This window comes from Podarcis liolepis, assembly GCF_965112155.1.
Source record: "Podarcis liolepis genome assembly, chromosome: 2".
Taxonomy (NCBI): domain Eukaryota; kingdom Metazoa; phylum Chordata; class Lepidosauria; order Squamata; family Lacertidae; genus Podarcis; species Podarcis liolepis.
In genome coordinates this window covers 35,642,882-35,659,224 of record NC_139555.1, presented here as the reverse complement: position 1 = coordinate 35,659,224, position 16,343 = coordinate 35,642,882, and the positions used below count along the sequence as shown (strand labels likewise).

The following is a 16,343-nucleotide window of genomic DNA, read 5'->3' as shown; positions in this document are numbered from 1 at the left end:
CTGCTCTGGGGGTTCCTCAAACCTTCTGAAGCATATTTTTTAAAGGGGTGGAAGTTGCTTCTCTCATGCAATGACCTTTTTGAATTCAACCCTTCATTCTGGGATAACTGAAGTCTCCAAAGATGTTGATATAATGAAATGAAAGCATGGATAGGCTCGCTGTCTTAGAGGGGGTTTCATGTGACACTTGACCAGTCTCAGTTGGTGGAAGGTGCTACTTTCCATGGAAGCCATTTGGACTTCCTGTGATAAAGCTGAATCAATCATTGCCCCCAGAAATGCAACGTTGAGCCTTCGGGACCAGATTAGTTCTATTCTGGCTGAACACTGCTGGCCAGGTCAGATAAACCAGCTCTGAACCATCAAATTGAGCTTCAGATTCTCACTGGCCTCAGACTTCCATTTAGTATTTTGGCAGCCTTACCTGGATTAGATTAAATTAGTAGTAGAGTTAGATGTTATCAGCATACCAAAAGCACAGCACTCCAAATCCCTGGTTGACTTCACTCAGCAGTTTTGTGAATCTTCTAATAGTTAACTACTGTAGGGCAACAAGATAGAGCTCTATGAAATGCCTTATCACAAAAGCCGAGGGGTCTTCCAGGTAGGAGCAGGATCTTCTAGAAAGTAGTGCCTCATTTCTGCAAAGCCTATCCAGGAGATCAATGGTATCAAAAAGCTGCTGAGGTACAGGAGAAATAACAGGGTGACATTCCTCCTGCCAGTCTCCCAGCACAAGTCATCTGTGAGAGTGACCAAGGCATGAGAACAAAGCCTGAAATGGATCCAAATAATCCACCTCTCCCAAGAGTGCCTGGACTTGTACAGCCTCCAAATGTTCAAGCACCTTGCCCAAGAGGGGTGTGGGATCATCAGCCATGTTGGCTGAGGCTGATGGGAGTTGGGAGTGCATCAACACCTCAAGGACACCATGTTGTTGACCCCTGGCCTAGAATCTGTTGGACATGCTTTAGCTCTGGGGTTTTGGTTTTGCACTGACTAGGGGTTGGGCTTGATGGCTAGCTAGGCCCACTCCAACTTCACTGATTCCACGAAAGTAAGATAAAAATGGGTACTGAGAGCCAGTGTGGTGTAGTGGTTAAGAACAGTAGACTCGTAATCTGGTGAACTGGGTTCGCCTCTCTGCTCCTCCACATGCAGCTGCTGGGTGACCTTGGGCCAGTCACACTTCTCTGAAGTCTCTCAGCCTCACTCACCTCACAGAGTGTTTGTTGTGGGGGAGGAAGGGAAAGGAGAATGTTAGCCGCTTTGAGACTCCTTCAGGTAGTGATAAAGCAGGATATCAAATCCAAACTCCTCTTCTACTACCTCCCCCCCCCCCCAATATTCCTTCTCCTTTGGACTTACTAAGATGACTGTGGATAACAGCAATGAAAAGGCAAATGAGCAGACATGAATAGGCAGATGAGCAGGCAAGTGCTTTACTACTGAGCCACAGCCCCTCCTCACATATTTCTGATGCCGTTCAGTTACCTTCATGTGCCAGGCTGATACAGATTATAAAGAAAATCAGTGAAAGTTCAATACTGCTGTTCTCCGCCACTCCCACGCCCGTACTTTGAGGAAGTAGAGCCAGCTCTGGTGACTGCTGCTTAAGATCGGAGATCTAATGTGTACAAAGGTTGGGGTGTTGGTAAGTATTAACATTTTCATGCTTTCTTGGTAACATTCTGTCCTGGCAACTCTTGCGTATTCCTTTCTTATCCCCATGTCTCCCAAGTGTTTGCCTCACTTAAAGGAATTCTGGCCAAGTTAGGGAGAGGGACACCCATTTCCATCACTACCTTCTTGTGCAAGTCTTTGGTCTGAGTATTCATGGGAGGCATTGTGGACTTTCAGAGTGCTCTCTGCCCATCCCTGTCTAGGTTTCAGACCCATGTGTTCTTTTCCTCTTTGCAATGCCGAACAAAAGCATAGGGGTGAGGTACAGTGGAACTGGTTTGAATTTGCCTTTCCCAGGCCCTCCCTTGCCATTTCAAGCTCTCGTGAACTGAACAAAACAATGCACACTGCAAATGGGACACCCAGTGGAAAGTCTGAGAAAGCCGCTGGCCTCTTTGATTTTTTTATGCGATGTTATGACTTTATGAGTTTACAAGCTTTACCACAGTCACACATGGATTCCTAGCTTGGGAAGACACAAGAATCCTTATATAAGGAGTATCGATGTCTGTATGTGGAGGGATAGTTTTTTCTATCCTAGCGTTCAGGAGAGGATGAAATCTTCCCCACATCTAATGTCCTTGGCTAGTCTTATTTAATATATAGGTCTACTCAGGAGCCATCAGGGCTTGTTACTAAACTGATTTCCGAGTCTCAAGGCACCTCTCATATTAAGCACTCTGGTTAACTCTCAGCTTTCTGCTTTTGTGACACACGGAGGAGCAGAATTTGCATGCTGTGGTGTCATGGGAGCAGGGAATGTAGTTACTGAGCATAGCATTCAGATTCCTGATTATTGTTTTCTGGCACTTCTTGACTTTCCTTCTTTTTAAAAGGACTTTTGAACTCTTGATATGTTTGCAATGCCTAGCAAAAACAGAATAAATTATGCAAATTAGTACAGTGGTACCTCGGGTTAAGAACTTAATTCATTCTGGAGGTCTGCTCTTAACCTGAAACTGTTCTTAACCTGAAGCACCACTTTAGCTAATGGGGCCTCCCGCTGCCGCCGTGCCGTCGGAGCAGGATTTCTGTTCTCATCCTGAAGCAAAGTTCTTAACCCAAGGTACTATTTCTGGGTTAGCGGAGTCTGTAACCTGAAGCGTCTATAACCTGAAGCGTCTGTAACCCGAGGTATCACTGTAAACATTTCAAAACAAAGTATGCAACAACAACAAAAAGACAGGGACTGTGCATAATTTGTGTAGTTTAATCAGGTTGCAGAAATTAGTTGCTTGCTGCAATGTTCAGATTCCCTGAGAGCAGATTAAAAAATATATAGCAAAGACTACTTCTGGCCCTAACTATAATCTGATTCATGTGTTACGTCTCTTAGGGATAAAGAATCCCATCTCCATGGAAGAAGTTACATGTTATATTTGCCATGTGCTCTTTCAGGGCGTCAAATCCACGAATGTTCCATGTTATTTCTGGTTTGGGACTGAGAGCTCTTCTCTTCTTCTGGTTTAGTGGTAAAAACACAGATCCCGGACATCACAGAAGCTCCGAAGTCAGCAGTCTTTCTCAACCCGATGTCTTCAGTATGCTTTCTTTTTGATGTATTTAAAGCATTTCCCCCACCCATAGATTCTATTAAAGTTTTTAAAAAAGATATACGAAAGTTAGTATTAAATACCCAATTTTTTTTTAGCATATCAAAGATAAAGGAAGCTAATCTAAATAATAACACAAACAGGGGGGAGGGAGTAAAAAAGAGAAAAATGACATTGAGGGTGAGGAGAAAACTTCTGATTCCTTGTCTGTCAACAAAAGTAGAAAAATTATTCAAAATATCCACTCGAAGATATAAAGCATTTCTTGTATGCTTTTCATTCCAAGGCAGGGCTCAATTAAAAAACCACCACAATACATAATAAAACACAATAAAAACATCAAACCCATATGCAATGATAAAAACAATAACCATAAAAATCGGGGAAAAGTTAATGGCAGCTTTGGAGCCCAACAGAATAACATTTTCAGCTGAAGGTGTGTGTAAATCAAGGGAACACTCCCAAGACTACCCCAAACTCACCGTCAAATCACAGCATGAACCACAAGATTCATACATCCACTGTTTCGTTCAGAATTTTTTTTTCTTGTTTTCCTCCTCTAAAAACTAGGTGCGCCTTATGGTCAGGTGCATCTTATGGCGCAAAAAAGTACTGTATATTCCAAGATATCCAGAGGGCGCCAGGTTGGGTAAGGCTGTCCTAGAGACTTTTAAGTTCGTTCCTTCCATACAATTCTGTATACTTGGAATTTGTTCAAATCAACAACTTATTTCTTTCTCTGCTTCTGCAGAACTGAAATGGAGCTCTTTTGTCTGTTCTTTGGATATGCAGACAAAGGAAGATTTAAAACTTGAACTGCAGGTTCTAATTCTGCTACTTCAATTTCATCCGACAAATCTGTTTGGATATAGCTTTCCTCTTCTCCCCGTTGCAAACTTTATTCTTAATGCAAAGTGTCTCTCTGAACTGTTTTCTCTCTCTCCTGAGAGGCTTAGGACAGCAGCACTCACTCTCAGCACTCGCTCTTAAAATATTCATGTTGAAAATCAGCACAAGTAAAAATGCATCCTTAGTTTCTGGTGGTGGGGTATGTGGCAGAGAGGATATAGTCTAGTGAAGCAGTCTTCAATGCATTCAGATTCAGACTCACCTTTAACTCAAACATGCAATTGGGGACTCTATTAATTTTGTTTATCATATATTCGTATGGTGGTAGTGCTAAGATGTAACCCACCTTAGATCAGGCAAGTGACCTGGTAGTGGCTGCTTTATTCACTTTTATATGCATTGTGTCTTTTGGTTGATGTTTCACTGGCTTTAAGTTGCTTTTGTTTTAATACTATAAAGGGGGGAAATAGGCTGTACACCGCTTAGAGATTTTTGAAATATTAAGTGGCATATAAATGTTTTTTAAGGGACACGGGTGGTGCTGTGGTGTAAACCACTGAGCCTTGGGCTTGCTGACCGGAAGTTTGGTGCTTTGAATCCCCGTGACGGGGTGAGCTCCTGTTGCTCGGTCCCTGTTCCTGCCAACCTAGCAGTTCGAAAGCACATCAAAATGCAAGTAGATAAATAGGTACCACTCCGGTGGGAAGGTAAACGGCGTTTCCGTGCACTGCTCTGGTTTCGCCAAAAACGGCTTAGTCATGCTGGCCACATGACCCGGAAAAAAACTGTCTGCAGACAAACGTCAGCTCCCTCGGCCAGTAAAGTGAGATGAGCGCTGCAACCCCAGAGTCATTTGCGACTGGACTTAACTCATGGAACTTTGAAGTGTCAGGCATAGCCCTACTGGCTTTAGCCCAAACGTAGCAGAGTTTTCCTGCACAGCGAAGAAGCTAGTTGCGGCGGTAATGACTAGTCAGCTAGACTCAGAATAACTATTTACAGGATTTATTAAAAGGAAAAATAAAACCAGCAGAGTTTCTGCATACAAATAAAAGCAAAATAAATCCTCTCTTTCTCTCTCTCTCATAACCATACACAGCACTTCTAACTCCTAACACACCTCACACCAAACTGAGCTAACAATCCCTTGATAACAGAGTTGAGTGCTGGTCGTTAACCAATCAGAGTGAGTAGTTTCTAGGTCAAGCAGACCTGGGCTTTCTGCCAAGAGTAAATTGACACCAGCTTGAGTTAATTGTGTTAGCCAGAATCTGCAAGTTTCCCACGAGAACCAATTAACAGAAACTGAACACCCCCTCACAGATTCTGCTGAACAATTAACACCAAATACACCTATGTAGGAGATTATTTTTCCAGCAAACCTAAACCCTTGCACATTCGCTTGTTCTTTATCTTTGCCAATGGTTTAGTTAACACATCTGCTACATTTTCTTCACTTGATACATAACTACATGTGATTACATTGTCTTGTACACAGCAACGTACATTTTGGTATTTTACAGAGATATGTTTGGAACGCGATTTGAAACCCTCTGTTTTACTTAAGGTTATACAAGCTTGATTATCAATGTAAACTTGTACTGGTTCTCCATAATTTACATTTAAATCTGTTAACAAATGCTTGAAATAAATCACCTCGTTGCACAATTCACTCAATGCGGCGTACTCTGATTCCGTTGATGACACACTTACAATGTCTTGCTTGCGTGACCGCCAGCTGATTAAAGCTCCACCGACCATTATGACTAGTCCTGTGACAGATTTTCTATCCGGCAAATTTCCCCAGTCACTATCACAGTAGCAACTCAACATTTCATCCTCGGAAGAATTTAATTGTAACATATAGCCAATTGTCTGTTTGAGGTATCTCAGAACTTGTTTTACCCCTTTCCAGGCATTTAGTGTGGGTTTTGAGACCAATCTACTTAATATGCCTACTGCGTAGCTAATATCAGGTCTGGACCACTGTGCTAGATACAATAAACTTCCAATTACAGAATGATATACATCAGGATGTTCAAATTCAGGACTCTCATCTATATGAAGTGTTTTTATGAAACCTGGATCCATAGGCACCGCTGCCCCTTTGCAATCCTGCATCCTGTATGTAGTCAGTAGTTGTTTAACTTTGTTCTGCTGACTAATTAGGCAGCTGCCATCTTGGGCCCAGCACACTTCCAACCCTAGATATGTCCTAACTGGGCCTAAGTCCTTCACTTTGAACTTACTGGACAATTGCTTGGCAAACCTTTTAGTTTGTTTATCTGTTTTGCAGGCATACAATACATCATCTACATAAATCAGACAAAACTCTTGATCACTGCCTGTACCATGTACATAAACACAATTGTCAGCTGTACTCTGCTTGAAACCAAATGACACTAAGGCCTCATGGAAACATTTGTTCCAAGATCTTGCAGCCTGTTTGAGACCATATAGAGCTTTGTTTAATTTCAACACTCTATTGGAACCTGTCTCATAACCAGGCGGTTCGGCTAGATACAGGTCTTCTGATATTGGTGCATGTAAATATGCAGTCTGGATATCAAAATGGTTTAACAGGAGTTTTCTCTTTGCTCCAAGCGTTAAAATCAGCCTTACACTGTCCCCCTTAGCAGTAGGGGAAAAAATCTCGTCATAATCTTTTCCAGGCCTCTGAGAGTATCCTTGAGCCACTAAACGAGCTTTGTATTTGTACTCTCCTGTCACCAGAGGTTTAAGTTTGTACACCCACCTGCAGCCTACAATCTTTGCCCCCTCAGGCGCTGCTACTGGTGTAAAAACCTTGTGCTCATTCAGAGAGGACATCTCTTCCTCCATTGCCTGTTTCCAGAGCTCTGCCTCCTCTTTTGGTAACTTTAACACCTCCTGAAAACTCTTGGGTTCTGCAATTACACTAAACACATTTGCAGTATCTGGGGAAAAACGCACCGGAGGCACTCCTTTGTTTTGTCTTTTAGATCTTCTGGGAGAAAATTTTTCTTCTGACCCACTTTCCTCCTCAGAACTACGACCTCTCTTTTGTTGCTTAGCAACTGGTCTCTGGCTAACTCCACTTTCTTGAGAGCTCTTATCTGAACTTTCCTCCCCCTCAGACTCTGACTCTCTGTGTCTATCTTCAGAGTCATGAAGCTCCTGGGAAGGTTCAAACCAAACCTCAGTATTGGCATGTAGTCTCTCCCAGCCACTATGTTCACAAAAACTGGCATTCCTGGAGATCACAATGCCATTTGTCCCTTCAGCAAAGCGGAAACCTTTTCCCAGCTCCTGGTAACCCACAAACACTAACTGTTTGGTCTTAGGATCTCCCTTCTTCCTCATTTGTTTTGGAATTAATACCCAGGCTTTTGATCCAAACACATGCAAATGGTCAATTTTAGGTTTTTTCTGAAACAATTTAAAGTACGGGGTTGTACCTATTGTTTGATGAAAGAGCCTATTTTGGAGATAACACGCGGTGAGCATGCTCTCCCCCCAATAAGACATGGGCAAATCAGCATCATCAAGCATGGCAAACATCATATCTTGTAAAGATCTGTTTTTTCGCTCTGCAACGCCATTCTCCTCTGGGGGAAAAACGTTCGTTTTTCTATGCCCAATGCCACGCTTTTGTAACCAATCTTTAAAGGCATTTGACATAAATTCGCCACCTCTGTCCGTCTGAATCCTTTTGAGTTTAACAGACAGAAATCTTTCCACAGATGTCACCCAGCCTTTAAACTTAGTGAACACGTCACCCTTATTTTTCATGGGAAAAACCCAAGAGTAACGCGTGGCGTCATCCACAATTGTTAGTGAAAAGCGCGCTCCACCCCTGCTTACAGCAAATGGACCAATTACGTCCATGTGAACCAGCTGTAGCGGTGCCTCACTAACTCTGTCACTTCTGGGGTAAGAGACTCTGTGGGTTTTAACCTTTTTACAAACATTACAATCAAGGTACTTGTTACAACTCTTTAAATTACCCCCATCAGCCAATTCAGACATTTTTAGTACACTTTTCCAGCAAGCATGCCCCATTTTCCTATGCAATAAGTGCACACAGTTGTCATGTATAGCTTTGTTATTCACTGCAGGCTGAGATTTACTGACTACTGCTGCAACTTGAGATCCTGCTTTAAGCCAAAACAAGCCTCCCTCTGACTTAGCAGTGCCTAAAATCTCACCAGCCTTCTTAATAATGCAACTGTCTCCTTCAAAATACACTTTAAACCCAGCTTTTAGCAAACAATCTACAGACATCAGATTGCTCCTTAATGAAGGCACACAAAGTACATTTTGCAGGCATTCACGAAGACAAGGAACAAAAACTGCACCCCCCGAAATCACTTCGGAAGTACTTCCGTCTGCTAGAGCCACCTGGCTGCGCTGTGCTGAGTTCTTGGAAACAAACAATTCATCTGAATTTACGATGTGGCGAGACGCTCCCGAATCGACCACCCAGACCGCTTGTTTCTCATCAGCAATCTTGACCTTGGCGGTCACCAGCTGAGCCGACTGTTTTTGTTTGAAGAATTTCTTTTTACGCTGCTGCTGCTGCTGCTGCTGATCTTGTCTCTGCTCCTGCACCGGCAACTGAGACTTGACCAACTCCGGACATTGTCGTTTTAGATGCGCTGAAGACCCACATCGGAAACAACGCCTAACAGCAAACGCTGACTCCTCACCAGTACGCTGCTTTTGCTTCACCTCTGGCACGGCATGAGAACTCCTTCCAAACCGCCCGCCAGTAAAAGCCTCTGCAGCCAACGACCTTTCTTGCCTCTTCTGCCATTCTTCAATCAAACGCCCAGTAACGTAACTGACTGATAAATCATGCTCCTGTATGCCTTCTAGAGACAAAACTAAATTATCCCAGCTTTCCGGGAGAGAACTCAAAATAATAGCCACCTTCTCCTGCTGGTCTAACGCACAGTCTCTTTCCTGTAGCGCAACAAACTTTAGCTGTAAACTGTGTAGGTGTTCCTGCATTGTAACCCCAGGCTGTAACATTGCCTTGTACAATGCCTTGCGAATGAACAGCTTGGAAACCGCTGTCTCACGCACATGGAGTTCTTTAAGTGCTTGCCACACACCTCTAGCTGTCTTGATTCCCCTCACATACGGCAACTGGGAATCTTCCAGCCCCAAGACAATTGTGGCCCTTGCTCTTTGGTCTTTATCGAGGTCTTCATCATCAGGCTTCGTAGGAAACTTACTCACCACTTGCCAGAGACGATCCCTCTGCAGCACTGCCTGCATGCGTTCCGACCACAGCAAGTAATTGGAGTCATTCAGACGCTCAAAAGCCATCTGAACTGGTTGTGAGGCCATCTTGAGAGCGATGTCCCTGGAACCCGGAACCAGCTACTCACGACCACCGAGAGAGAAAACAGGAAACACAGCACCCAGCACTCACACGCTGCAGCTGTTGTCCTTGTGTCCACTGCGTCACCAGCTCACCACAGTCAGCAACCAGCCACTGTCCATCTGCTGCACCAACAGGAACAACAACTTCTGGAACTACTGGAACCAACGCCGTTGATGCTGACACCACCACAACTCAGGCTGGCAGCACAATGCCCATAACCTCATGGAACTTTGAAGTGTCAGGCATAGCCCTACTGGCTTTAGCCCAAACGTAGCAGAGTTTTCCTGCACAGCGAAGAAGCTAGTTGCGGCGGTAATGACTAGTCAGCTAGACTCAGAATAACTATTTACAGGATTTATTAAAAGGAAAAATAAAACCAGCAGAGTTTCTGCATACAAATAAAAGCAAAATAAATCCTCTCTTTCTCTCTCTCTCATAACCATACACAGCACTTCTAACTCCTAACACACCTCACACCAAACTGAGCTAACAATCCCTTGATAACAGAGTTGAGTGCTGGTCGTTAACCAATCAGAGTGAGTAGTTTCTAGGTCAAGCAGACCTGGGCTTTCTGCCAAGAGTAAATTGACACCAGCTTGAGTTAATTGTGTTAGCCAGAATCTGCAAGTTTCCCACGAGAACCAATTAACAGAAACTGAACATTAACTGTCAGGGGTCCTTTACCATTACCTTTTTAAAATGCTTTTAAATATATAAATAAAATGTTGGTGGATTTTCATGAAAACTTTTCAAACCGTTTCTAACCGGTGGCAAGAAAAGCGGCAAGATTGGAAAATTTCAAAAACTGAGTGAAACCAAAATTGCCAGACATGCCTACGTCTACAGATAGGCTGGCCATTGGCCACCCAGCTTGAAACCGAGTCAGCATTCAGGAATGGGAGTTATGTCCTAACCATTTGGTCACTGCACACACATTTCCAAACCCCCGCCCTTCTAATGTCTTGCAAAGTATTTTGTGCAGTACGGAAGACCGTAGTGATTCAAGAGCAGTGAGTCAAGGATTTCTAGCTCTCAAAATTCATGAGTTAAAAGCCATGACTACAGAAGTAAAGATGAAGTATAATTTAATATGGCATGGAGCAACTGTAGAAACGGTGCTGGAATATTTGCTGCTTGAAGAAGAAGAAGAAAAATTAACAAAGCATCAATTAAAATAAGTCAGAATGCTGAAGTCCAGCAAGCTGAGACAGAGCTGAAAAAGTGGTTATATTATCAGTCCTTAACCCCATTTGCGTATCAATGTGAAGTAAGACATGTTTCTCAAGGGGTTCTTCAGGCTGAAAATATTTACAGCCACAGCTGGAATGCATCATAACTGGTCATCCTGTTTTGCATGACTTGTCCATTAGCGACTCTCTGTGTTGCCCTTTAAACAATAAAAATATTATGTAAATGCCTTCTCCCTTCTCTGGATATTTTGGAGGGCAATTCAGGATAAAGGCTATTAGGTGAAAATGCCAAAGTACATTCTTCTTATTTATTTGACATACAACAACTCGTGTGTATGTTACAGTACTGAGTATTGTGAAAGTATTCTCACCCACTGTATAATTTTTTTACAGGTGTACATTGTAGTGTAGTGACAATCCAGAATCTTTGCATGCCCCTCACAAAAGCATATGCGAGAGAGAGGAGGTGGAGGTTAGACTAACTCTGTAAAGCTTATGCCAGTCTTCCAAACAGTGTCTTATTCAGATACTGTGGCTTAGCTGTGTACAATCTCTTTGAGCACAGCCTAGCCTCCATCTCTTCCCTCTGCTTGTAATAAAGCCTGCTGCAGGACTGCATTGAGATCCCTGCCACTGAGCTGTATGCAGCCCTGTTAATATTGGAGTTACCTCACCAATACCTGTGTGAAGCCTGAATTCCGTAAGGAATTCAACAGGCAGGAGAGAGATCTGTCCTGATGTTGCGGATTTACAAAAAGGGATTCTGTTCCTGAGTTGGAATGGGAATAGGAATAGGAATTGAAAAGAGACGTGGAGACCTCCATCTTTGTGTTGTAGCAACTGCCAGTGCTTCCTTCCATGTCTTTGGCTGGCTTGATAACCTGCTGTGGCTCCAAAGGTGGGTGTGGTGTTGATTAGTTGATGTTTTGCCCCTAGGAGTAAGCTGTGTGCCACCTGGTTCAGCAGGAGGTGAGATTATGCCTATGACTTTGAACACAGGCAAGAAGGCTTAGCTTGGCTCTTCAGATCTGAGGCACCGAGACTGAGGAATAACTTGTAGAGCACATCTAATATTCTTTTTCTGCTTCCACGAACATCTGTGCCTTCGCTTTGTTTTTTCAGGCAGGACAAATCTTTGAAAAGGGAGGGTCTGCCTAGAGTTAGTGAGGCATTAAAGCAAGAATGGCAACCCATAAGGCAAATGCACAATGCGATGGAGCCAGAAAGATGCTATCTTCCTTAATATAGTGGAACCTCTGGTTACGTACTGTCCTCCTTGCGAACGCTTCGGGTAACAAGCTCCGCTAACCCGGAAGTAGGTGCTCCTGGAAGAGAACTTTGCCCTGGGATGTGAGCAGAAGTTGCATGCGGCCCCATTAGCAAAAGTTTGCCTCAGGTTAAGAATGGTTTCGACTTAAGAACAGACCTTCAGAACGAAATTAAGTTCATAACCGGAGGTACCACTGTATAGTACATTTTTGTATATTACTTTCAAGAATATATGCAGGCAAACACCCGCCAGACAACAGAAAGATCTCTCCCAATCCTTTGGTCCATGTTCAGCAAGGGCTGATCCTTGAGAAAGTTGAGGAGCAAAGATGGAGTCCTATTGGAGTTTGTGAGCTACCCAACTATTGAAAATCTGGAGTTTGGGGGTCAATTATTCACTATGGAGGGGGAACGGGTCTTTCTGGATGTTTGAGTCTTATTAGAGTTTTATTCCTTTGTACTATTATTTATTTCCTACAAGTTCCTGTCTTTTATTCCATTTACTTTGCTAAGTTTGAAGTTGAAAGGACATGACCTTACTTAAAGATGACTAACTGGTTTCCTGAATCATTTACCTTACCTTAGGAGGAAGATGTCATTGTCTATGCAGAACCCAATTCTTTCTTGTAGGAGGTGATAATTAATCTTTGCTGGCAACACAGGATTAATGTGCTGGTCTTTACAGTAAGTACTGGGAAGTCAGAATATTTACTCATACTTCCCAGGTCATGTTTGAAGTAAGGACTAAGTACCAGGGTAAGGATAGTTCATAACAGGGATCTCCTTTTATAACAAGTTATGCCAACTGCTCTGATGTCATGATCTACGGGAATTAACCATGTAAAAAGTCCAGATTGTCACAAATTGGGGCAGCACGGAAAAGCTCCCATTCCCAGACTCTCTAATAGCCTAAGTTGTTAGATGCTTGCATGCCCCATTAAGAATGTGTTTAAATCTCTTCCATTGAAAGAAATCCATTTAAATTTGGATGAATTATTTCCAGAGCATTCCTACTGGCTCACTCCCAGTACTTTGTATAGTATCTTCACACACACACACACACACACACACACACGCCACACATACACAAACTTCTCAGCTGTAAGTCTTTTCTTTCTTTTGACAACCAGACTGAAAGGCATGTTTGATCACATACTAAACAGCTCGGCCAATAAAATAAACTTTAGGTGCCCCTGTGACTCGTCATACATTGCTGGTTGCTATATGCATTCAGAATAACACAGAAAAGCCTGTTTGGGAAAGGAATCATGGAATCAATAAGAAGTATTATTTTTGTGTGTGTGCACTGCCTGACATAAGGAAGAACAAAGCAGATAAGAGAGTGTCAATATTTATGGAAATACCAAAGCTAAGGAGGGGACCTCCTAACACAGCTTTGTAATGCTGTAGAAATAACAGACCAATTCTGAAAAAGTGTTGTATCACAAATAAACCAACCAAACAAAAAAAATATAGTTGAATCCAACCATTCAGAGCAGACCTACTAAAATAAACCTTGCTGAGAATTTTAGTGGGAGAATATTGTTGTGGGAGAATATTATTGTGCTCATGTCTTGTGGTTAAGGATCTTCCAATTTTGGTTTTCATTTCTCATTTTTCCATTCTTGATTTCAGTTCTCCACATTTTGCAGCCATTTGTACTAAGCACACACACACACACACGCCATGAAAATTCACCAGCATTTTAGCTCAAATTTCTCCTAATAAATAATTTTTATGTGTAACTTTTCCTAATGTACACATTTTTGCAAGCAACCTTTCCTAATATAAAGCATGTCTGTAAGTTATTTTTTACAAATGTATTCATTTTTATGCACACTTTCCCCTAATATCTGCATTTTGTGAACATTGCTTGTTTGGAGAACTGCATTGCAAAATTTACAGAAGTGCAAATTTTGAAACAAGATAGATTCAGCTTTAAATGGCTACTGAATTGAATTTATCCTCCCTCCCTGCTTGTGGGTTTTCCACAGGCATCTGGTTGACCACTGTGATAACAGAACACAGCATTAAATAGGCCTTTAACCTGATCCAGCAGAGCATTTATACTTTTACTATAGCACTCTTTGCCTGCCTACCATCCATACTCATGTCCTTGCCCGCACCTTGTCCCTATTTACATGATGATATTTGAAGCTGAAAACATTTATCTTTGCTATATTGCCTTTTAGCTCATGATAGCCAGAGTTCACAGGGAAGCGGGTGGCACTGTGGGTTAAACCACAGAGCCTAGGACTTGCCGATCAGAAGGTCGGTGGTTTGAATCCCTGTGATGGGGTGAGCTCCCGTTGCTCAGTCCCTGCTCCTGCAGACCTAGCAGTTCAAAAGCACGTCAAAGTGCAAGTAGATAAGTAGGTACCACTCCGGTGGGAAGGTAAATGGCATTTCTGTGCACTGCTCTGGTTCACCAGAAGCGGCTTAGTCATGCTGGCCACATGGCCTGGAAGCTGTACGCCGGCTCCCTCGGCCAATAAAGCAATATGAGCGCCGCAACCCCAGAGTCAGTCACGACTGAACCTAATGGTCAGGGGTCCCTTTACCTTTACATTTACCTTTACTAGCCAGAGTTCACCCATAGCATTGATGTCTGAACATCTTCTCTCATGATCTTCATTTCAGAACTTTCCCACAGCCATTGGACCTACCAGCTTCTGTGATGTCCTGCCCAGATGTACAAAGCATCCTGGGCAGTAGCAGGTAAGGGCACACAAGAATGCTTGATGGCAAGTCTTCGTATTTGTGTGAAGGAACATCTGAACTACTTTTGCAAACTATTACAGTACCACTGGGCAGTAGCAGGTAAGGGCACACAAGAATGCTTGATGGCAAGTCTTCGTATTTGTGTGAAGGAACATCTGAACTACTTTTGCAAACTATTACAGTACCACTGGGCAGTAGCAGGTAAGGGCACACAAGAATGCTTGATGGCAAGTCTTTGTATTTGTGTGAAGGAACATCTGAACTACTTTTGCAAACTATTACAGTACCACTGGGGTTCTTTGCGGCTAGCTAGAATGACATTCAAAGGTACTCTGCTGCTGATGCCATCACCACTTCAGGCAGGTTCAGTCTCTACCTGAAGTTTTGCTGGCACACTTTCTTGCGATCCTGATGCTTCCACATCATGCCATGCCTGCCAGCCATCAAAAGACTTCTCCACTGTCCTATCCCAGCTACAAACATTTCTTGATCTTTGCCTGAGAGAAATAAAAACAAGCAATGAGCCACCAAGAATTCTGGAATTCTTTCACCCTTCTCTCTGTACCTTTCACTGTTGTACTCAGTGGATGCCCTAGAGGGTTTATTTGTAGCACCCCGAGACTTATTTTAGCTCAGGTCCTGCCAAACCAGTACTGTTTACAACGGTTTCTGCCCAGTGTACATAGAAAGTTACTGACATTGCAGCTGAGCCAGTTCAACTAGTTGTCCTGACTCTGTCTTCAGAATACCTGCCTTGCCTTTGAAAATAACCTTTAAAGGGTGCTATGTGGTAGGGACTTTCTGATTCCCAGAATGCACTGGAATGAAAGGAATGAATGGGTCATTTATTAGTTATCATGTTGCTTCTTGTGTGCTTTTTGCAGAAGCATCTGTTAGACTTCCAGTGAAAAGAGGCTGAATGAATTGTTAGGGTCAAGCTCATTCCCCTACTGTTGCGTATCTATTTCATTTTCATTTTATATTCTGGCTCTCAGGAATATGTTATCGCAAGACAGCAAGCACTAATTAAGCCATCATGCAATGACAATATGAAAGTGCATAATTCAAACTTTGAAAGCCACCGATAACATTAGACTAGTCAGTGCATTAAGGCAACAAACACAATATAATCAGAATGAAAACAACATCACAAATTTGAGTAGGCCAGTTAAAATTGCTCTGAAAAATCAGGGGCGGGGGGAACCATGGATATGTTACACAACATGACACAATCAAGCCTAGCTTTGATCTTGCTCTACCCTACGCCATATTGATATGAGAATTGGAATGATTATGCTATAAACCTCAAGGAGTGCTGCATATAATTTCATTCCCTCATGCCTCCAAACACTCTGTCCTTATATTGTCAGGCCCAGATGATAAAGAGAAGAGTGAGGACAGAGGGCATGATGACACAGAACTTCGTTCCCTTTCTTTCTCAGTGAGTTTCCAGCACATTGAAGTTTTAGAAAACCCAAACCATGCCACCACTATCTTAGACTGAACACCTTACTCTTTGAGGCTGTGCTAATGCGAAAGTTTTTAAACCCATGCCTGAGACACTGAGCACAAATGGCTTTTGAGCGTCTCTCCTTGCTTCAAGCAATTTGTGCCTGACTAATAATACAAGGAAGGGCCCAAAACAGTCCAGCACCATCTCCCTCCTGGATTATTTCCAAGCACATGAAGACAGTCACTAAAGAAGTG

The 16,343-nt window shown here is 42.8% G+C and overlaps 1 protein-coding gene and 1 long non-coding RNA gene across 4 annotated transcripts in view; one reads left to right on the top strand and one right to left on the bottom strand.

The window, feature by feature from the left end:
* Positions 1-859: 859 nt before the first annotated feature.
* The window catches only part of EVPL (envoplakin), a 52,227-nt gene continuing 36,743 nt past the window's right edge, over positions 860-16,343 (top strand). Inside the window, exons 1-3 of one of the 3 annotated variants that reach the window (XM_083487405.1) lie at positions 860-1,654; positions 3,082-3,193; positions 14,556-14,633. In XM_083487405.1, coding sequence (XP_083343531.1) covers positions 14,593-14,633 — 41 coding nt within the window. In that variant the 5' untranslated portion in view covers positions 860-1,654; positions 3,082-3,193; positions 14,556-14,592. Of the gene's footprint in view, positions 1,655-3,081; positions 3,194-11,839; positions 11,938-12,500; positions 12,600-14,555; positions 14,634-16,343 lie in introns of those variants that run through there. The other 2 variants (XM_083487404.1, XM_083487403.1) reach the window with 2 other exon arrangements.
* Positions 4,539-14,700, bottom strand: LOC310699618. The gene is made up of 3 exons (XR_014522161.1): positions 14,578-14,700; positions 10,118-10,843; positions 4,539-4,949 (listed from the first exon to the last, which is right to left on the bottom strand). It is a non-coding gene; the product is annotated as an uncharacterized lncRNA (long non-coding RNA).